This window comes from Ovis canadensis, chromosome 3 (assembly GCF_042477335.2).
Source record: "Ovis canadensis isolate MfBH-ARS-UI-01 breed Bighorn chromosome 3, ARS-UI_OviCan_v2, whole genome shotgun sequence".
In the NCBI taxonomy this organism is placed as follows: domain Eukaryota; kingdom Metazoa; phylum Chordata; class Mammalia; order Artiodactyla; family Bovidae; genus Ovis; species Ovis canadensis.
The window spans coordinates 41961114-41984178 of record NC_091247.1 but is presented as its reverse complement, the minus strand read 5'-3'; the positions used below and the strand labels follow the sequence as shown (position 1 = coordinate 41984178).

At 44.1% G+C, this 23065-nt stretch overlaps 1 protein-coding gene across 5 annotated transcripts in view; it reads left to right on the top strand.

Annotated features, from left to right (window-relative positions):
• The first annotated feature begins 1003 nt into the window (after positions 1-1003).
• The window catches only part of MEIS1 (Meis homeobox 1), a 146115-nt gene continuing 124053 nt past the window's right edge, over positions 1004-23065 (top strand). For 2 of the 5 annotated variants that reach the window (XM_069580336.1, XM_069580338.1), the window contains exons 1-5: positions 1145-1923; positions 3784-4010; positions 5879-6020; positions 7411-7461; positions 8851-8997. In XM_069580336.1, the coding sequence (XP_069436437.1) occupies positions 1912-1923; positions 3784-4010; positions 5879-6020; positions 7411-7461; positions 8851-8997 (579 nt within the window). In that variant the 5' untranslated portion in view covers positions 1145-1911. Of the gene's footprint in view, positions 1924-3783; positions 4011-5178; positions 5515-5878; positions 6021-6580; positions 6632-7410; positions 7462-8850; positions 8998-23065 lie in introns of those variants that run through there. The other 3 variants (XM_069580337.1, XM_069580335.1, XM_069580340.1) reach the window with 3 other exon arrangements.

The following is a 23065-nucleotide window of genomic DNA, read 5'->3' as shown; positions in this document are numbered from 1 at the left end:
GAGTTGTGGGTAGGGGCAGCTTTTTGTCTGAAATTTCAACCCCTGAAGTGAATTTCTTTTTCTTTGGCACTGGGAGTTTTTTCCCTGCGCCGGACTGGGGACTGAAAAGCGGAGTAAGGGTAAGAAGGTCCGGGAAGAAGAGCGCGGGGCGTCGCCGCGGAAAGAGCACGGCGGAGGCCGGAGCCCCTCGGCGCCTCGAAGACAAAGGCGGCGCGGCTGTAGCCCTAGCCGAGCGCGCCGACCCCGCCGCGCCGCGCCGCGCCCTGGGCGCACGGCCGTCTCTTCGGGAGCCGGTCGGAGAAAGAGCTTCACTCCCCGCGGCTCCTGACCCGGGCTCCACCCGCGAGGTCTGGGCTGCTCCGAGCCCGAGTCGGGTTTCGCTTTCCACCGATCATAAATAGCTTCGTGTTTGTAAACAGGCGCTGGGGGCACATTCCCGGCTCTCGGCTCATTGTTCCCTCCCTTCCTCTCTCACTTCGCGCAGGACGCCGGGGCTGGGGCTGGGGCCTCCGGGACTAGGAGATGGGGAGGTTCAGACCCCCAGAATGAGAAAAGACAAGCATTTGCTTTCTCGGGGCGAGTGTCCACCTCTGACAGCAAAAAAACAAAAAACAAAAAACTCTTAAGCTAGATCTGCAGAAAGCCCCAGCCATCCCCACCCCACGTTCTCAGAACTCCTAAGCAGACCCTTTCGCAGCCTTGCTCCTGCTCTCCTCTTCCTCTTCGCTCTCGGTTTGACTTTTATACGTGGAGTATTGGTTCTAAGAATCCACTACTTTCTGCATCAGCCCCCCCTCCGACCCGAAAAACACAGTCAGACCCCAATAATTTCGAGGAAAGTCAGGAAGTCTATCCGCCGAACCCTGTGCGAAAAACACTCCCGCTGCGGTTTGTCCCGCGTTTATTCCCGATTTATTTCAAGAGAGCTTTGGGGAGAGAGTCTGGAGGGGGAGGGAGAGAAAAGAATACGGAAAATAAAACCGGCGGCGGGGGGCTTCTGCCTGCGCTTGTGCGCGTGTGCCCTGGGTGTGTGGGTGTTTGTGCCTGGGCGTGCGATTTAATGGAGCGCCTTTCTGCCTCTCCAGTGCGGCCAGAGCTCGCTTCGCGCACCCACCCCTGCCGAGGAGTCTACTTGCTGCAGCCCAATGCATTGTGTAAGACGCGACCTGTTATGGCCACCACTACTTCCGGGTTCTAGCATTCTGGTCGGAATCCACCTCTCCGCCTGTGCAACACACACTTTACACACGCACGGGGACTGCAAGCGGGCAGCATCGATCGTGGCTCCTTTAAGACAAACTCAGACAGACATTTTTTTTAAACCTCCTCCTCTAATCTCCCTCCAGTGCAGCAGTTGCAAAGACGGAGAGAGAGAGAGAGAGAAAGAGAGAGCGAGCGAGAGAAGAGAGAAACTGATTAGGAATTAGGACTGATTCAAGGGAAGCGAACGCTAGGGCTTTGTGCATTTGAATATTAACATTTGAGGTGTTCTGACCAGAAGAAGACAGAGCGGATGATCATTCATTCACCACGTTGACAACCTCGCCTGTGATTGACAGCCGGAGTGGCAGAAAGCCATGAGATTTGGTAGTTGGGTCTGAGGGGCGCGCTTTTTTTTTTTTTTAACTGATTTTTTGGGGAGAGAAGATCTGCTTTTTTTTTTTTTCCTTGCCCCTGCTGCTGTCTTGGAAACGGAGCGCTTTTATGCTCAGTGACTCGGGCGCTTTGCTTCAGGTCCCGTAGACCGAAGATCTGGGACCAGTAGCTCACGTTGCTGGAGACGTTAAGGGATTTTTCGTCGTGCTTTTTTTTTTTTTTTTTTCCGGGGGAGTTTACGTATTTGTTTCTTTTCACACTGGCCTTAAAGAGGATATATTAGAAGTTGAAGTAGGAAGGGAGCCAGGGAGGCCGATGGCGCAAAGGGTACGTATTAAAAAACAATTGTGGAACTCAAATGTGAGATTAAATTGAAACGTGGCTGAAAGACACTGCTAAAAAGTTTCCTTTTTTCTCTGTCTTTTTTTGAATGAGGCTCCTAAAGCCGTGGCCTAAAGCAAGAGGATTTAGTCAATGCATTTGTAGACTTATGCATGTTACATGTAATTGTTAATTCAAGTAATCAAGTTTCCTATAGGTTCCTAACCAGCAGCTATATAAATAAAAATACAAGCTCGGACAATCATCTGTTTAAAAATCAAAAAGCGCTGGATACTTGATGTTATATAGCCTGAACATTCAAGGAGCAGAAGTTTAAAGCTATTTTTAAACTAAAATAAGCAGTGAGAAACTTCTGATATGTTATTGATTATGCTCTTTAATATCACTGGAAGGGTTTAGCATTTTTAAGCAAATAACTGTCATAGTACAACAGTTTTTGGGGGGTCGGAAAGCATTCATCTTTTTAAAGTAATTTTAATGTACGTGACTTTTTATACAAGGTAATATTTTGTAAGTTTTTCTTAGCAAAGCCCTACACTAATTGGATACTAAGCACACAACTATTCACTTTAAAAATGCAATACTAATTTCCCCAATATTCCTATTTGAATGGAAATGTAGTGAGAGTAAAGTGAGACAATGACAACCCAACAGAGGTAGTTCCTTTAAAGAAAGGGGATCTACAAAAAGCCTTCCTTGCATAAATTGTGCCCTGGCCCTCAAAGCGCTGTTTGCAAAAGAAAGTTACTAGGCTGACACATTTTTTCTTTACTCCTTTGGTTCAGGCAAATGTCAGCGTTCTTCCAAACTCTTTTCACACCTCTGGCTTTAAGGAGATGAAAGTGGCAATTCCTCTTTGAAAATCATTTCACTCTCGGTGCCTCCAAATCTTGGGAAAAGAACTTGCCTGAAATGAAGCAATGAGAAAAACCTCAATAGCTAAATTTTGCACACAAAAATAATGACAATATGAAAGTAGTTTTTCTGGAGAAGGAAGATGGGGGGGGGGGGGTGGTAGAATGAATGTGCATTTACTTTTAAATTTGCTTTAAACCTGATGACTAACATCTACCTCACTGCCTTCTAGTTTAGGGAGAAAGTTCATAGCAGTAGAAAAAATGTAGTGTAACTGCTCCAACTATACATTTTCTTTTAACTCGGGGGGAATATTGGCTAATTCTAAATTCAGCCCTAATGTCCAAGAGAAGTTACCCTTCTCTGAGTTTCATTTATAAAGGGGGCAGTTAGTTTTGTATGATTTTGCAGAGTTTGTCTTGGAGAGCAAAGGAAATGCAGTGTCTTGCAGGACTGCCTAACCCCACGCTGGCAGGGAAATAAAATGAGAAGCCTGTCTGAATTCACGTGCTTGGCTTAGCTGTTCTCATCGTAACTTTTTTTTTTTTTTAATTCTCCCTGATGGGAAGGGGCTGTGAAACTAGGCAGGTTTGTTACACTGTCCTGGCACGTTTTATTATTGTGATTTTGAATTTCCTCCTCTAGAGACATGCACAATTTACCTTCCGCCCTCCGGGAGAATGCCTCCCTTTCTTCCTTCTTTCTTCCTTCCTTCCTTGCCAAAGGATCCTGAATTTCTGACTAGTTGATAGGGACACAAGTTAGGGCAAGACCATTCCATCTAGCCGAGTCTCACTGAGAATCCTAGAATTTTTACCTTAAAAAAAATTTTTTTTTTAATGAGAAATCTCCATTACAGAGAGGCCAGGCCCCCGAATTCGGGGTTAAGGATCCAGCTGGACTGACGTTGTATAAGCTCCGTGCCCTGCTGTCTGCCCTATGTGCCTGCCTGGCCTTCTGAATCTTGTTTCTCTCCCGTTTGTCATGCAGTACGACGATCTTCCCCATTACGGGGGCATGGATGGAGTAGGCATTCCCTCCACGATGTATGGGGACCCGCATGCGGCCAGGTCCATGCAGCCCGTCCACCACCTGAACCACGGGCCTCCTCTGCACTCGCATCAGTATCCGCACACAGCCCACACCAACGCCATGGCTCCCAGCATGGGTTCCTCGGTCAATGACGCTTTAAAGAGAGATAAAGATGCCATTTATGGGTAGGTACGACGGGCAGCAGGTTCAGCAGTTTCGAGGCGAGGCTTTCTTTCCCCATTTCCCTTTGCCCTCGATAGGAGGAAAGTCAGAGCTCTCTGGATTTGGAGGTACATTATTCGGTGACTTTTCATTCTCTTTGCATGGAGATTGGGGGAGGCGGCCAGCCCAGACGCCCCCCGCCCCCGTCTCCGCTCAGGCTCCGCGCGGGTCCAGTGTCCAGCTCCTCCGAGGCCATGCCCGCGGAGGGGTCGCCGTGCGGAAGTTGCCAAAGGTCCCTCGGCCTCCCACCACCCCCCGCAGACTCCGGCTCCGTAGTTCAGCGGGTTGGAGTCCTCACTTGCTCGACTTCTCGGGGAGAGTGTTGGGGATTTCTAAACGTAGGCGCCTTTGTGTTGCAACGAAACTTTTAGTTTAAAGGAAAATCTTTTAAGCCACTGATTGTTCTGACTTGCTAAGTTTACTCAGCCACCGTATGCTGGCCTTGCCACCGCACAATAAAATCAAGGGAGGACAGTTGCAGGTCAGGCAAAGGGGAACAGGCTTTGCATTTATGGAGTTTGACCACTGTAGTCGAGGAGAGAAGCTCACTGTGAATTGTTACAGACCTTAAGAAACTTCTGGCCGTTTTAGGACTTTGTGTTTAAGGGCGAAACTTGCAGGATTTAGAAGTAGATGCGGGGTGCTCTCGGCCGGTGTAGTGTTCGCTGCGGTTCACGCCGTGTTCTCCCGGGCCCTGGGGTTAGACCAAAACCCTCTGAAAGTCACTGTGCCTACTGTGTGCTGATGTATTATTGGGGGACCGCTTTTTACTTTGCAGCCACTTTTATTTTTATTTATTTCTTCTTTTGAAAAACAAAAAAATCAGGTAACACTGACCCTCCCCGACTGGAAACCCTTTCTGCTTTATCTTCTGGTCCCTTGTGCCATGGGCTTGTTGAAATCCCAGCGTCCTCTCCGCAGCGTTAACTGCAAATGATTTAGCTCCCGGACAGAACATTTGGGGAAGCTTTGAAAAGGACCCCAAACTGTTAAATTCCCAGCCGGGCTGTGAGAGCTAATAAAAGACTCGAGACACCTCTTTGGGCATTAGAAGAGGCTTTTTTTGTTTTGTTTTGTTTTTAATGGGCTGAGATAAGCAACATCTAGGCCCCTTGCAATACTAGCTGCTTTGCCATTACGTGGGGACAAAATGAAAGGCCTGACCGCAGGCACATTTGAAGGAACTTTCTTAGGGGGTGGGAGGGGGGCAGTGGGGACCGTCGGCGAAGAGAGGGAAGTGTGCCGGGAGACAAGGAGGAGCCCTCCGGCCCTCTGAGGGCCTTGGGGTCAGGATCCGTCGTCCAGCCCTCTGACAGTCGGTCGGTCTCACAGCCAGAGAGATCCTTGCCCCAAGTTAGCTGAGCGCCTGCCTCCAAGGTCCCCAGAGTTTGAGCTTCCCGGGGCGGCCTCAACCCACTTGAACGAGATTTCCCACCTCCTGCGCCCGGCGCCTTTCTCCTCTTCCAGGTCCTGGTTGTGCATCGGAGGGCCGAGGGCTGGTCGGGGTGGGAAACTTAATTCAAAATGGCTGCTGGAACCGCTTGGGTTTTATTCTTAGCAAATGTTACTAATTTCTCAGGCCAGATAGGCTGAACCGGTCTTCAGATACGGTCCATGGCTTAGGGCCTCCGACTTTGGGGGGCCAAAGGAGGAAAGGGAGGTGAGCAGTCACCTGGGGGGTAGGGATGGGGGAAGGGGAACAAGGAGATGTCAAAATCAGGGAGAGGGAGGTCCCCGTCTTGAGCTCGTCCGGCTGTTTTTCTTGGGCTCCTTGTTTCACTACCGCGGGACTAACCATTGTGTTGTTTGTGACTGTTGTATTTTCTTGCAGACACCCCCTCTTCCCTCTCTTAGCACTGATTTTTGAGAAATGTGAATTAGCTACTTGTACCCCCCGCGAGCCGGGGGTGGCGGGCGGGGACGTCTGCTCGTCAGAGTCATTCAATGAAGATATAGCCGTGTTCGCCAAACAGGTCAGCAAAATCAATGTTTCAAAAGTAAAAAGAAAAAAAAAAAAAAGAAAGAAAGAACCTCCCTCCACCCGCCCCCCCGCCCCAGCACATTTGCAAAAGTAACCAGCTGAACAGTCTGCCCTAAGCCAGGCCTTGTTACATCTTCCCTGAGCTTTTCCTCCTAAATCAGTGTCTGTTTGCGGATGCCTGAAAATCACCCCACTTCTGACCCACTCCCGCGCCCTAACCCGACGCAGAAAGCTCTCTCTGTAAAATGCGACCCCAAACCCCCAGCGCAGGACCTTCCTTGGAGTTGGCGAGCTGGGCAGGGATCTCTTAGCAGCACACTGCTAGGAGAAGTAACCCTGTGCTCTGGGCTTGTTTTCGGATTATTTGACTCACACTGAAGGGTTTCTGCACGGGACGAACTCGGTGTCACCGAGTCTGTCCCAGAGGTTACATCCTGCCCCCGACAGCGTAATGAGGCAAGAAACTAGGAAGGCGACCAGATTTCAAATGTTTCTTTCTCCCCCCCCCCCCCTTTCCCCTCCCTCTCCCCTCTCCTTCTCACTTGTATTTAGATTCGCGCAGAAAAACCTCTCTTTTCTTCTAATCCAGAACTGGATAACTTGGTAAGAGCGGACCCCTTACTCCCCTCCCCACATCTTCCCTTCCCCACCCCCGCCTTCTCCCCAAGCTTTGCTTTGAGAGCCCTGAGGTTTCTAGACCCGTCCTCCCGTAGCTTGCAAGTGGGCTGCAAGGGTTTCCATCCACCCGGCAAGTGGGCCGGGACGGGGTCCCGGGGAAATAAATTCACCTCCAGAGGGGCCGGGTGAACCGGCGCAGGGAAACGCGAGCTTTTGTTTTTTATGACAGCCGGGCAGCGCGGCTCTAATCAGCCCGGGGATTTATCTCCGGGCCTGTCAGCGTGTGTGCTTAAACTTTGCGGACTTCCCAGCCCTCAAAGTCGCGTCATGAGGGCAAGCAACCAGGCCAGACCCCCCAAACCACCAGTTTATCGGAAAGGTGTGCAGAAGGCGGCAGAAAGTTTGCAATGTGAAAAGCCAGCTTGGAGACTATTGGGAATATTTTCCGTGCACGCCTTCCAGGGAAATACCTTTGGGGGTGGTGCAGGGGCAGTGGGGCTGAGAAAGAGGGGAGCTGTGGGCAAGAAGAGTGTTTATGACCCCCACTTAGATGCTTGGTTGTTGTTTTAGCTGTTTTTTTCTCCTTAAGAAATATAAACCTCTAGATGGTACCCAGTCGCTGCTGTTAAGTTTTAGTGTTATGGCCATAAATCAAAATAACTCTATTTACTGGGGGGAGGGGAGGGCTGGGGATGTTAGAGCTATGACAGCCAGTTTTCTGCAAACTACGAATGGGGCCGCTCATTCTTTTTGTATCTTTGCAGATGATTCAAGCCATACAAGTATTAAGGTTTCATCTGTTGGAATTAGAGAAGGTAATTTCTCTGGCTTTTTTTCTCCTTTTGCTTCCCCCTCACGCCCAAACACATAGAAGGGGAGGGTTCAGAATGGCTGAAGTTCAGGCTTTGAAGATATTTGCATAAACGTCTTTCTTTCTGGTAATTAGTGTCAAGGCCAATCTTTGAGTCCATTTCTCTTTGCAGTTTAATTACAATTTCAGACACTAAAACTGGGATCACAAACGCCCTAGCCTTGTATTCATTCTTAATACCTTGCTGGCTTTGTGTAAGTAGTTGCAGGGCTCTGCATCCCCTTGGATGCTTAGAAAGCTATCCTGAATTTGCTTCACAGGTTGTACCTTCTCTTCTTCCTCCTAGTCTTCTTTGCTACCTCTAAACTACCTTTGTTTAGTTTTAGTGAGTTTCTGGAAGACAGTCTGAGAGCAGTGGCGGGTCAGATACAGGGGGAGAGGCGGAGTGGGAGCGGAGTGGGAGGAGGAGTGGGCAAGGAGTGTGGAGGAGGCGGTGGGGGAGGCACTTTAAAGGTTCTTCGGAGACAAAGCAGAGTTGATATTTGTGTCAGTTTCTTGAATCTGGAAATCCTGCACACATCCCACCTTCACACTCAAGAAAGGGTGTGGGATAACATGATTTTGCTAGCTGTTCTATAAATCTCAGCAATAAAAACTTAATGCATTGTAATTCAAAGTAACATTAAATTGCAAGCACACTGGGGTTTCTTGTGAATTTTTGCATGTCAGTGATGCCTGTGTCCTGTAAGACACCGCTCCACCTATCCCTAAATATTTTGAAGCATTCTTTTCCCTTAAAAAATTAATCAGTTTGATACCTTTTTGTGGCTGTAAGGGTTCCCCCCACAGACACCATATCATGAGTCTTTTTTTTTTAAAGGAAGCATCCTAATATATGCTTCTTATAGATAGAAACCCTAATTACCAATGTTAAAGGGACTTGGGTTGTCAGGCATATATCCTGTACCAACACAGTACTGGTCCTTTATATACATACATATATATGTATATTTAATTTTTTTCTTAGACATGTTGGAAAGGATTTATGATAAAAATAACTGGACAAAATTAAATAGTTTACCTTAAATGTCACCCACATAGGTCACCTCTTTAATGGCCACGGCCCCAGGAGCAGATGAATTTAACACGGGTGTTGAATATGTTGTAGCCTGTGAAGCATCTTGTCACTGTCAATTTTCTGGGATATCTCTATTTTGTAAGAAAAGAAAGTTATTCCTAATTCTGGATGCGTCTGGGGGTCTCTGGAGGACAATTGCCCTGTGTTTCCCCTGTTTAGAAGTTTGGATCTCACAAGGGGGGTGGATTGCACTTGTCAATGTCATTTATGAACTCCTGATTATATTTCCATTTTTTTATTTCTGTCATAATGTAGGTACACGAATTATGTGACAATTTCTGCCACCGGTATATTAGCTGTTTGAAAGGGAAAATGCCTATCGATTTGGTGATAGACGATAGAGAAGGAGGATCAAAATCAGACAGTGAAGATATAACAAGATCAGCAAATCTAACTGACCAGGTATGCGCTTTTCAATTTCAACATCCCTGGGAAAAAAATCTGTATGCATATTGCTTGCTGGATCACTACCACCTCCTTTTATTATTTGCATATGATTAAGTCCCTTTTAGATACATTTCCATCGAAATGAAAATTTTTGAATAATGTGGCTATTATTGCTTCATTAAGGCTGGCTCTGGGATTCGACCTGGAGAGATGAGCTTGTAAAAGCTTTGCCTGCAAACTTGACCTGTTTCTTGTCGCTTTTAATTTTTGTCTTTATTTTATTTACCCTCTACAATAATGGGAGTGTTAACTGCCAGTGACCGCCTCTGGTGGTAGGGCTTTGTTCTGGAGCATTTTTTCCCCCTTCTCTCTCAAAGAAAAGAAAAGTGTAAAGACTGCTTATTTCTTATTTTATTAGGAATAAACCCAAGATAGGTGGTCTGAGAGAGACAGGGAGGGTTTGAAATCTAGCAAATGCTTGCTATTTTCTCCCTGTCTATACGGTTCATTAGCCTGTCTTGTCAGTTTTCCTCGGCCGAACGCTTCTAGACCTCACTGAACATTGCTTTGTGCAGTGCTCGCTGCAAGCTCGCCCATTTTATTGTACTTAATAGAAAAAATAAGACCAGGCCGAGGTTAGAAAAACAGATAAATATGGACGTTTCTCCTCCTCCTTTCTCTTCATCCTCCAGCCGGTACGTGCTCTAGGCCCTCTGGGTTGGCAGCTTTTGGAAGCGTCTGCGTCAGGGGCTCCTTGCAACTCCCTCGGTGTGGCGGTGTGGCGGTGTGGCGGGTGGGGGACTTCGCGCCGCCCTGCTCTCGCTGCCGGCCTCCGCTGGCTTCGTCCCCTCCTCTCTCGTCCTCCCTCCAGGCCCTTCTTCCGCTGCGTTGCTAAGTGGGGACGACTTTTATTTGAAGTTGTTGGGGGTGGGGGTAGATTTCTCTCACCCCAACACCAATGTTTGTTCCTAGTCCCTCTCTCCCTCACTCCTGTCTCTGTGTCGGCCCCAAGGAGTTGAGAAAATGCACTGAAAGTGAAAACGTGAGGAATGGATGAGATGGAACAGGGTTCAGGACAGCTTTCGGTTGCGAGTTATGGCAGGGCGTCTTGAGATCTGGGTGGCGGGCCTCCTGCGCCTGTCCACCTATAAGTGAAGGCCCTGAGTTGTTTCTCTTTCTGACTTGGCACGTGAGTCCTGTCTTGTGAGAGAGAGCAGCCTGCCTTTGTTAAGCCAAAGGACAACCAGTCATACAGTTTTTTTTTTGCAAGCTCTGCCATGATCACGGTTGGCCAGCGACTGTCTTGCAGAGTCCTTGCCGAAGTGCCCGAATCCTCGTCTGGGTGTCGTCTTCAAGTTTGCTCCTCTCCCTTCAATCCCTTCAATCCCCAATCTGGATTTCTCTGGGTGACCCCCTCGGCAGAGGCGGAATTTCTCCTTTTTCCCCAAAGAAGTGGAGGGTAGGCAAAGCTGAGCTTTAAAAGCGTCAACCTCGCCGGGTCTTTTCTAATTGGCGAGTTACAAACTTTCGGCAGTGTAGACGAGTGCCGGGAACAGGCAGCCTGCGCGATCCTGGTGCTGCCCCGCCGAGGTGGGAAACCAGCAAGCGGCCCCGGTCTCCACCCCGCCAGCCGCTCGGCCTCCCGCCTGGTTCAGGCTGCCAGCCCTCTCCCCGGAGCTGTTAAATGCAGATTCCGCTGAGGAACCCTCGGGTAGCTGCTGTTGAATAAAAATTGTAATCCAACAAGCCTAACTAGAAAATGGGATTCTAAAAGCTCCGGAGTGCTGGGCACATAAAGCTATTTGAGCAAATTACAAGAATCGCTTAGGGGCATGAATGAAATCAACACTTTAATTGCCTCCAAAATGAAGATTTATACCCCATTTTCCTCAACGAATCATTATTTTATTAAAATCAAAGATAAAGGATCAGAGTAGGGGTGTTTCAGGGGGTACAAAATTGGTAAAACAAAATTGGGTTCCTCCTTTACTCCTTAGGTAAACTTTTGTTACTCAGTTACCTTTATTTGAAACATGCGCATTGGTGGGCAGTGGCCAGGGGTAAAAACTGGTACTTCATTCTCCTCCCCCAACTATGGAGTGAGCAGCGTGCCTCCCTCCCGGCCGCTGAAGAGTGGGGGCTTCGCAGCTCTGGCTAAGCTCGTGGCTCGGTGGGCCTGTGCGCGTGGGCGCGCTCGCGGGACCCTCTCGGGCTCACCGAGGTCTCAGTTGGGCGCAGGGCAGCAAACCCCAAGTCTGTGCTTTGGAATTGTCCCTTTCCCAGAAGGCAGGAGCGAGTGTGCCTGGGCTCCCTTTGGAGACGGGCGCGCAGAGCGCGGGGCGCACGCGGGACTGTGCCTCACTCGCGGGGTGGAGTCCCCTGTCCTGGGAGGTGGGACGGAGGGAAGAGGCACTAGGGCCGCCTTGTGGGCGCCAGTACTTCTAACTGGAGCCGGCTCGCCGGTCCCCAGGGGCCGGGCGGGGAAAGGACTGCCTCGACACCTGTCTGCGAATGCGGCCCAGCCAGTTTGAGCCCCAGTGGCGGGTGTGCTGCGGGATTCAGGTGTGGTGCGAGCGCGGGGCGTCGTTTGCTTATTAGCCCCTCTGTCTCTAGGGCCTGTGGGCAGTAGGGTTTATTTTATTTTACTTTTCTCCTCGGAGGGCGCGAAGGCTGCCACCCGCGCGGGGACTTGAAATCCACGACTTGGATACCAGCCGGTTTCCCGGAGGGCTCAATTGGAGGAAATCTACTTGGCCTTGGGGCGTCCTTAGTTTGGTGCTTTGTTTTGTTTTTCTCATCAGATTAAGATGCCCCCAGAAGCCGTAATCCCGCTCTCACCCTACCCTCAACGCCCTCCCCCGACTCCCACTCCCAGACCCCGATGTCCCAGGTCCGAGAGTCACCTACCTCGGGCGCAGGCCTCCAGGGCGCCCTCTCCTGACGGCCTCGCTCCCCGCTCGGCACAGTCGTTCCCGACGCCCGGGGCCTGGGGGCAGCGAGGGGCACCCGGCCTTACCAGTCTCGGCAGGCGGCGAGGGCCGGGCTGAGACCCTGGGAGCGGGTGCAGAGAGGGGCCTACCGTGCGAGACGTCGAGGCCAGGGTTGAGCCTGGTTGGTGATGGAGAGGGACGGAGGGCACGGGGAGGCGGAGCGCGAGTTTGGGGGACCCAGGGTGGAATTGGGGTCGCCAAGAGAGGTTAGACGGGAAAGAATCTGGTTGCCAGACGCTGGACTTTAGGCCGCCCTTCAGGAAGGCTCTGTCGAATAAAGCCTTCCTTCCTCGAGTTGTTTGTTTCTCGCCACTCCTTGAATCTAAGCATTTTCCACTCCAAGGATTGTCGTGAGAGGGAGAGGAGAGAGAAGCAAGAATCCCTGGGGCCCCCGAAGGCCACCAACCGAGGTGGCCTGGCCCCCTCGCAGCGAGTGGGACTAGCTGAGTCTGTGCTCAGGCGCCAACCCGGGTTCTCCCACAAGCAGGGGGAGGCAAAGAAAAGGTCCCTTTGGATTACAATTTTTATTCAACAGCAGCTCTCCGGGGAGTCCTCGGCTGAATCTGCATTTAACAGCTCCTGTTTGAGGGCTGGCGGGCTGCGCAGGGCGCCCTGTTGCATGTTAATCTAGATTTGCCTCTGACATCTGGGGAGAAGTAATGTGGCTCCCAGAGATGGAACCAGAAAGTCAAGCTCGCCAGGCAGGTTAAATGCCAAGCGCTGCTGAGGTCCCCGGGGACGGGGGTGGGGGGACCGGGGGGACCGCCACCAGGGCTGCAGAGCCCAGGCCGGAGAGCGGCAGGCTTCCGGGACTCTGGGATCAGGGGCAGCCCTGGGCCAGTGCGCTTTGGTTTCCCAGTGGGGCCAGGGAACCCAGGTGGCAGTGTTTTATTTGAAGAGTCCAGAACGTTGTTTCTAAAGCATCCTTTGAGATGACTGTCTTAAAACTGAACTTGAACTTGACGGAAAACACCCCTTCCCTGCGAAGTGGGATGGGGACACCTCCAAGGGAGATTTAAGCTTTCTCTTTTGAGGAGGTGTTGCTAAGGGATGGGGAGGCCTAATGTTCTTCATATATTGGATCCACTGCTTTAGAAAAAAAAAATAGATGAGGCCAAGGGATATTTACTAATACTAGGAATGCAAGCAGTTTTGTTTTCATCCATTAAGAAAAACTGGACACAATCATGGAGGGATAGGAAAATGTCAGTTAGTCTGTTTCTAAATGCTTAACACATGGACACAACTTATTTAAATTGTAAGTACTTCTAGGGTCTCACTTAATGTCTTAATCCTGAAACCTCTGAGTCCACAAGCCTTGAAGGCCATGGAGTCTTAGAATAATCTGACTTTACTTTTGATTGTTGTTGTGAGTCATGTGGGATACTCTTAATTCCTCTTGAAATATGTCAGAGGGAAATTATGGCAAGATTCTCTTTAATGATTAAATAATAAGGTGTTGACTGCTTGTCACTACAGTGGCTAATTGGGATGTTCATTCTAGGCCCTTTGTTGCTTAGTATCCTTTGATTTCAAAGATAGTTGTTTACCAGGTGTGTTTTTATTGTTTTCTGATTGGCTCTTTGCGTGTATTTATGTGTGACTGTCAGAGTAGGGATGTATTGATTCTTATTAGGGGCACGCCAAAGACATTTGAGAGGAAAAAAAAAGTGGTACAGACTCAATGCAGATAGGTTGAGATCGATTACATTTTTAAATGTCTCAAAGTCTAAATGTTAATGCTGTAAAAGTTATTCCCCTTTCCTAGTTTCTCTCTTTCTCAGTAGAAATCCCCAGTGCAAGCTCTATGGTTAGTAGAAAGCAATGATACTAATGCTACTTTGTACAAGGTAAAGCCCCATAACAGTAACTATTGTTCAGTGATTTAACTAGCTCTGTGGCAATAGGTCACTCAAATAGTTCCTCTCCCAGCAGAGTGACTCTATGGCTCATGATTTGGAAATATATAGAGTGGTTGTGGGGACTCTTGCTATCAGTCCTAACTTAGAGATTTTTAGTACAAAACGTGGGGAAGTTTAACTAGTAGAAGCAAGAAGAAGGAAGGAGAAAAGGCCTTAAAATAAGGGCCTTGCTTTCAAAAAAGTAACTGAAATATCATGCTATAATGGCCCAACTTTGAAAACAAACAAATTTTAAATCATTATGTTTTCAAACACTCGTATGTTTAAATGTTAAAATGTTTGTCATAGTCCAAAAGATTTAAAACACAGCTGTTGCCGGGTGACGGACGGAAAATTATGCAGTGAAACTCCGTACTCTTAAAAACAAAGGCTATTTGTGGTCCCATAGTAGAAATATAGGTTTTTTAAGGCCAAGCAGATAGACTACAGTATTACCAAGGGGCCTATGGTATAAAACTAGCTTACCTTCCCTCGCAGGTGGAGTTGGAGAAACTGAAGAATGCATAACAAGTTGTATTAAAACACGTATAAATGAAAATGCTGTCAAATGAGTTCAAGTGAAGTATTTTCACATTGGTAATGCTATGCTTGCCATTGCAATAGCAATATTTTCTCATGAAACGTAAATATGTCAAACCAACATGAAATGCTTAAGTTTTAATAAATGATCATTTAGTCATCAAACACAACCTGCGTATGTATACAGAAACTTTTAAAGTCGGCATACAGCCAAATTCCTATAGGGACTAGCAGGGGAATGATCAAAAAACGAACACGAAATAAGACTTCCTGTAAGAAGGTCTATAATTCAACATTATTTGACTCCACTGTCATGGAAATAGTTGAAGGATAGTAAATTGATACCATTCTCAGTCATTTTTGTTACACAGTCTTGAATGTTTGCAACTGTAGCATTTTCCATGGCCTTTTTTGGATTGTGATATCTGTCGTATTTGTATCAAAGTAGCACTTGAGTTTATGTTATAATCGAAACAAACATTTTTGCTGTTTCTCCTATGTGCAAAAAATTAATTTAATATTTTAAAATGACATCAAAACTATGGGAAAGTCTTCTTTTACAAATAAAGAAATAAAAATAGAATACATGTGACATAGTGTTTCTGACAGTTGTGCAGATGCTAGGCCTAAAAGTTTTCAAAATCTTTAGTAAAATAATACTGCTTTAAGTCACATAGGGCTTGGTGTCCTTACTAGGCAGGAAACCTCAGGATATGGTACCTGTTAAAAGGTTAGGGTCTAAAACATAAAATACAGGTTCCCAATTTGAATTTAAATAATTATTCCAGAATTTGACTTTGGGGATCCAGTGAAGTTTTGGATATTTTACTATCTTTCACATTTGTGAATAAACCTAACATGTATGAGATCAGTTTTGAAAAATTCAAGCAGATGAGTGTGTGTGTGTGTAGTGGAGAAGATAAAAAGTCTCCTTCACTGTATCCTTAATTTAATATGCCATAGTTTCAGGATTATGGGAATTTGGGAAAGTGTATTGAAGTCTTAAACAGCTTCTCCAGAAAGTAGAGCTATACCTTTATCGGGAAACTGCTGGATTTCCCACACTTCTAAATCTGACATTTTAATAAATGGTATAAAAGATACTATGTAAAATAAGTGAGAATACATTCATTTAAATATTTGTCACTAGAATCCAATTTCAATCAATTTAATGCATTCATGTGTACAGAATTAAAGCAATTGGCAACACTTTGCTACACTCTCTCTGAACACTCTTTTTCCAAATAACATTTCTTAATCTAGGAAATAGGTTCTTGTTAAAGGGAAATATAAGAGTGCAGATATTTTAAAATGATTTTATATTTCTGGGCTTCTTGGTTCAGAAGTTCTAAAACTGAATAAAACATAAAGAGTTTATTCTTTACTGAAAAAAAAATGCTTATTTCTACATTTATTGAATTATACACCTGTTGTTTATTGGTATCATGAGTATATACAGTTACATACAAATTATAACCAGAACTAAGTCATTAACTCTCTTTAAGAAGTGCAATAACCATGTTCTGGCTTTTCAATGCACTACTGTATACAGTATAAACTAATGCAGGATAAATAAGTTGTGAAAATAAATTTTATATTATTTACAATCCTCAAAAATGTATTTTTACCCTTGATATCTTTATGACTCCATTTGTAATTAAAAGGATTTGTAAAGATGAGGTAAGGAACTTTGAATGAAGTGTTATGTTTAAGAAAAACTTAAATGGCATTTTTCCATAGAAAGGAAATGCTGTTTCTAAGTTTACTAAGTAATACTTATAAAATGACTGCAACTTTTTATGAGTTTAACAAGTTTAAGCAACATTTTATAGTCTTTTTTTTTCATTTTGATACAATATCAAGTCTTAAATTTTACAATGGATTTAAATATACTTGATTCCAACTCATTTAGAAAATAGCGGTAAGTAAATAATTCGCATTTTGAGTGATATTAGAAGTTATTCCCTGACAATATATGCTGGCTTAGAATTAATTATTATGATGAATTCCCATTTCTCTAGATTTTTCCTTACACTTTACAACACAACATGATCACATGTTCATTATTCATTAGTTGTAAGTGTCTGGGTTGTTGATTGTTATTTAGCAAGACAGAACTATAGCTCTTTCTTTTTCTTATCATTTTCTCCCCACTGATTGGCAAGACTCCTATGCCTGAGATTTGAACTTGAACTAGTTTGCTAGGTCTCGTTTCCCTATTTGAGTACTTTGTGGGTTCTTACCCACACGTGGGTTTGTTTTCCTGAGAAGATGAAAAATGTTACTCACTTCAGAACAGGAATGAATAGAAACCAAAGTCATCAAACCTTCCCAAACCCCTGTGCTTTATAATTAGGTGAAAAACTGAAGACTGTTCTTCTTGTTTGCTTTCCTCAGGGCTGTGAATACTTGATATGAAGATTCATATCAGCCTCTTTGTGTTCTTCCTCTTAAGGCCTTAATGTTTGTTTTCAGTAACTGGATTCTTAACTGATAGTCCATATTTGGTCCCAGACCTCCATGATTTGCATTTTATTCTGCATTTGCATTCACATTATGTCCCATAGAAACTCTTTAAAGTCAAGTGTGTTTATGACTATTATGAAACTCTGGAAAATGAAGTTTGTAATGAAACCGACATTGTCGTCAAAAGGACAATGAAGAGAGCAATTTGATGTAAACCCAGAGTTTCCTCATCCCATCCCAACTTGTAAAAAGGCTTATCTCTCTTCTTTTGAAAATATTAGAAGTTGAATGAATAAGAATTTCTTTGACAATAACACTCCTCTTAATGGCTCCATAACTATTTGGATGTGTTCTCAAATGTTAACTTAATTTGATAGACAAGCTATAATTAACTGTGACCTATAGTGTTTTCTGTAATTCAGAGACTATTCCTTAGTGATCTGAAAACTTAATTTCATACTAAATGGTGTACAGTGTCTCCAAAAGCCTACTTCCACTATTTACACGAAGTCAAAATAGTTTATATGTCTCCAGGGCTTCAAAAGGGAGATACTTCAGAGATGGAGACTAACAATTTTACTATGTAAAGCCCTAGCGGACTAACCACTGCACGTGGGTTCTTTTTAAATTTTTGTTCCGTAGTAACCTTCCTTTCTATGCACTGCAGTTAAAATTATTCATACAATGAAAAGAATCTATGTGTTTCATGGGACAAAAACTCATACTTGACATTCTAAAGCTAGTTATTTCATTGATCAAAACAAAACCCCCCCAAAAAGCAAACCAGTAATGTACAGAGAGAATTAAGAATTGCAGAAAATAGGTAAAATGCTATTAGCTATGATGCAACAATCACAATAGCAGTTTAAGCAATAAAATTAAATTGGGCATTTTGTATTTAGTTGGAATATTTATTTGAAAGTTCCCACCTGATCTGGGATTATTTTAATACCCCCTCCCTGCTCTCCACTTAAGAATATTTTAGTGTAAGAACTTTGTGATAACTCACCATTGGACATTACTTTTATTTGAAATTGTTCGTTCATAAGAGATTCCATCTCATGAGTAACCACCCTGCCCTTCACTCTTGAACAGTTCAGATAAATGTATTATTTATTTACAGTCTATTGTATACATTATTTATGGGAAATATTCTATAACTCTACAGAGCATATGGATTTTATCTTTTTAAGATATGGCTGGCATCTCTGCCAAGATTGGTATAGCCCTGAGTAGATAAGATTAATCCTCATTGTACAGATAAATATCATATCTTTTAGAGTCATTATGTGTTAACATTGCATAATTCCATATGCAAATAAATACATTTTTCCACTTTCATTTTAATTGTCATCATTTCCTTGGCTCCAGCATCTACCAAAGAGAATCTGGAATTTTACAATTTGAATTGATCTGTGTTCTAAATTAATATGTTTGGAGAGGAAAATAAGATACTGAGTATCAGAATCATTTAACCATTTCATTTCTATTAGCTTGCTTCCTATTCCTTACTTAATGGGTTTAAAATTTTCTGAAGAATCATGTCCATGACATTTTGAACACTGGTTGTACATTTGGTGGCTTGGCCTATTGTTTCACCATATTCAGGCACTTTATAAACTGTGTTCAAAACAAAACCACCTAGGAAAATGTCAGGCTCATTGTGCCCTGCACTTCCTTGCACAAAATAATCGAGACACGTAGACTGTGTTTGTTCTGTGCATATCAAGTATATTGTTGGTGTTCAAGTATTTTTTATTCTAATAATTATTCAAAGCCAGTAACAATCTGCATTTAAGTGAGTATAAACATTTTTATTCTGGAATTTGGGATTTGCAGCAACTCAATTTTATTTTCCAAATTACCCTGCCATTTCAATTAGGTGCATTGTTCTTCACTCTACTGTTTCGACATTCTAGAGGTTTGCTTGCCACCTAAGAGAGAGAGTTGTTTGAGTGTTTAATATTTATTGAGTGCATGTAAAGAACATGCCAATAGAAAAAAAAGAGAAGAATAAAACATTAACAAATCAATTATGGGGCTTTTCTTCAATTGTAGTATACTTCTAATACTCCAAATACTCTATAACTGTTAAAATAATATGAATAGCCTCAAGAACAATATCCCTGGGTATCGGGGAAGAATGGTATTCTGATTAACTGGATTTCCTTAAAAAGTGAACCGATGATACAGCTCAGTATCCTGATTCAGGAATTCAGTTGCTTTCACTGATCTCTCTGTTAAACACCTTGAACTACAGAGAACTTGGCCAAACTAGGAACCAGAAATGCAAATTAAATTTCAAGATGCTTTGGGAAAGGCTGCTTTAATGATTTTACTGAGATAAATAATGGAGAAAAGGGAATAATCTACTCCCTACTTCCAAATTTCACACTGTGAGAGGGCTTGAAAATTCAAATATCCCTAAGGAATGATGATACTTGAAAAATAAGATTTGATTGAAAATATTAAAACTGGCAGGGCTCCTTTAAAAAAAAAAACAAACAGGAAAATTAGAAAATACCCTGTTGCTAATTGCTAGTGGAAATCAGTGGCAAATGTCAATTTCCATGATTCTTTTATCCAAAACATAATGCTACAAGGTAGTAGAATAAAACAAGACTGCATATTGGCTGAATTCTTATTTCCTTCTCGCATCAAAACTGTGATGTGAGAAAAAAAGTTTTCTGGTTTGAGAGATGAGAAGTAGAAGATTTCAGAGACACTTCAGAGTGATGAAGGGTCTATGCACGCTCAGTCACTCAGTCGAGTCTGACTCTTTGCAACTGTATGAAGCTGCAGCCCATCAGGCTCCTCTGTTTATGGGGTTTCCCAAGCAGGAATACTGGAGTGGGTTGCCATTCCCTTCTCCAGGGAGTCTTCCTGACCTAGGCATCAAACCTGTGTCTCCTGCATTGGCAGGTAGAATCTTTACCACTAAACCACCTGGGAAGCCACCCCAGTGATGAAGAGTGTTGATGGTAATTTTGAGTTACACAGTCTTTCCGGTTGGCAGTGTCTCAATAGAGTATATACACAGTGCAGGCAGTCTGTAAGGGGGCAGGTCATTTCACCTCCAGGAGCCTCAGTTTTATCATCTGTAACATGGCAGTAAAGAACCCACTATATTAAGCTTCTATAAGAACTAAATAGCATTGCATGTAAAACATTTAAAACAGTAAACCCTAAGCGGAGAAGGCAATGGCACCCCACTCCAGTACTCTTGCCTGGAAAATCCATGGATGGAGGAGCCTGGTGGGCTGCAGTCCGTGGGGTCACTAAGAGTCAGACATAACTGAGCGGCTTCGCTTTCTCTTTTCACCTTCATGCACTGGAGAAGGAAATGGCAACCCACTCCAGTGTTCTTGCCTGGAGAATCCCAGGGACGAGGGAGCCTGGTGGGCTGCTGTCTATGGGTTCGCACAGAGTTGGACACGACTGAAGCAACTTAGCAGCAGCAGCAGCAGTGCCTTCCATAATATTTTATCTTCTTACTTGTATTTGGCCCAACCTTCAACAACATGAATCTGATTTGAGAAGAGAAGATTGGGTAGCTGTTTATTTTGTAGGCCATCATATAATTATAGAGTTTAAGCAAAATACTGTCTTGATTCCTATTAGGAGGGGTGGCTATTATTCTGATTTCATCATAATGGGAAAGAGGACTGGCCACTCAGATATGTGGCTGAGATAAGACAATGAATCACTACAGATTTGTTTTCAAGTTCAACTTCAAATAACAGTTATGTGCATGTCTTGTACTTTTCCTTCACATTTCTGAATGCACATGCTTCCTGGCTGAGGTCCAGTTGCTTACAAGATCTCAGTATCTACTTGTACTCAGGATACAATGTTTTTGGCCTAATCTGGATGTTCTTTTTGCTAGGGTTGCCTAGAAAATTTGTGGTTTGAAGTTGTTATATATAAGACACTTTTGAGTTTATTTTATCTTAATGTGTTTGTAGAATGAGGTGGACTGAATACTGAGTTACAAATGTGAAATAAAACATTGGGAAGCAAGCAATCTTATGAAAGGGACTTTATAACACCAGGTATGCTGCTAAGTCACTTCAGCCGTGTCCGACTCTGTGTGGCCCCATAGACGGCAGCCCACCAGGCTCCCCCGTCCCTGGGATTCTACAGGCAAGAACACTGGAGTGGGTTGCCATTTCCTTCTCCAATGCTGGCATATAATTTACCGATTCTTCTGCCACTCCTAAATAGCAATGATAAAAACTCATCTAACTTTCAGCAGAAAAATCTCAGCAGATAGATAAAGAGTAATATATGAATTATTTAGTTATAAATATTTGGAAATATTGGAAATTTGGAAATATTGGAAATAGTGGTGGCAGCTGGATTGGAGGGTTTTTTAAAAAACACAACAACTCTGAATTATAGTTCACAGGTACAGTTTCAAGTGTAGAAGCATATAGAGTCAAACATTAAAATAGGAGTTTATTTTTATTAGTAGTATGCCAGCCATAATACATAGCACAGGAAAAAGAAAAGTTACAAAACGTAGGTTATATACTTTTACTAAGATTCTTCTTTTACTGCATACTTTTACTAAGGGCTTCCCTAGTGGCTCAGACGGTAAAGAATTTGCCTGCAATACGGCAGACGAGGTTCAATCCCTGGGTCGGCAAGATCCCACCCACTCCAGTATTCTTGCCTGGGGAATTTCAAGGACAGAAGAGCCTGGTGGGCTACAGCCCATGGAGTTGCAAAGTTATCATCTACAGATGATAACCTGTTACAATAGACAGGACAAAGCTACTAACACGCACACACACACACGCACACACTGAGATTCTTGGTGTAATGAGGCTCTATATTCTCCTTTGTTCTCCACAACGAACTGCTTAATAGAATTTGAACGTTAACTGTGCTTGAATCATTTCTAGGTTACTCATCTGCTTTCCAGTTTTGAGATTTGGGTAAAACTGTTTTCACCTCTTGGTAGCTTTTTCCCTTTGGTTGTAATTACTCTGTTTCCTTGTAAATGGTCCGAATGTCCCTACCCCAGGTAGAAATCTATATTCTCTTCTCAGACCACAGTGGGGTCACTGGGGGATAGTGCTGGCATTGATTCTCAATGCTGAAAAATTACGCAAAATGTATCAGTGCCATGTGGGTATCAGCAGGAAAGCATTTGGGATATTTTGGGTGGTGTTTTATATGTGTAGTCATTTTCCTTTGCTTTGTCAATTCATGTATCATTTCCTGGATGAATTAATTCAGCTCTACAGATTAGTAATGACCCGAGCGTATAAGAGTTGTGACCTGAAAGTTATCAGACTGTGGGAAAGTCAGATTTTGAGGAGTGTTCGGGAGTGACCCATTGTGCTGAGCCTGTTTTCTAGGCTCATTTCTGCCTCGACTATTGGGAGAAGAGGGCATGGGGATTTGCAGGAGAGCAGGCAAAATATTTAAGGACTAGGAGACCTAAAAGATGTACTTGACTGCCTAGCTGCTTTAGATTCTATGACAATGTAATTAAAAACTCTAAAATTAGTTCTTTCCACTTTCTTTTGCCTTATTCCTTGTGCATGTGATGGGTGTATGGGGCTGTGTCTACAAGAACGTGCACTTGTGTGTCTCCTCACATCTGAACCTGAGGCTTCAGTGATTCCTGGAGCTCAGACAATCACCTGATACAAAACTTTTCATTTAAAGATGAAATTACTCCTTGGAGAATTTTCACCAAAGGCAAAAAAGCACAAAAATTCTTCTCCTCCTCTCTACATGCCTCATTACACAGAGATAGAGGATTCAATGTTTGAAAAATCATCATTTTTGTAGGTTTTATTTGTGGGACGTGAGAACCGGGAAATATAGAACTCAATTTAACAGATGCCATCTCTGCCTTTGCAAACGCCCCACGCCTGCTATCACACAATCAGATGTGTGTGTGTAAATGCATATGCATATATATGTATATGTATTTAAAGCAATACATCAGAGCTACTATGTTGCAAAGATTTTAGAACTCTACTCGACGCTCAGTTAGACACACTTATTCTGTGTGTCAGGATACCGGCCAGCACCAGTGTCATGAAGACCATAACTAAGGGATAATTGGCTGGTTGTCAAGATGCGTTTTTAGATGAAAAGTCCACAATGGCAAATACGGTGGGGCTGCCCTGTGAGAAGAGGAAGTGTGGTGTCTTGGGGTGAGCCACA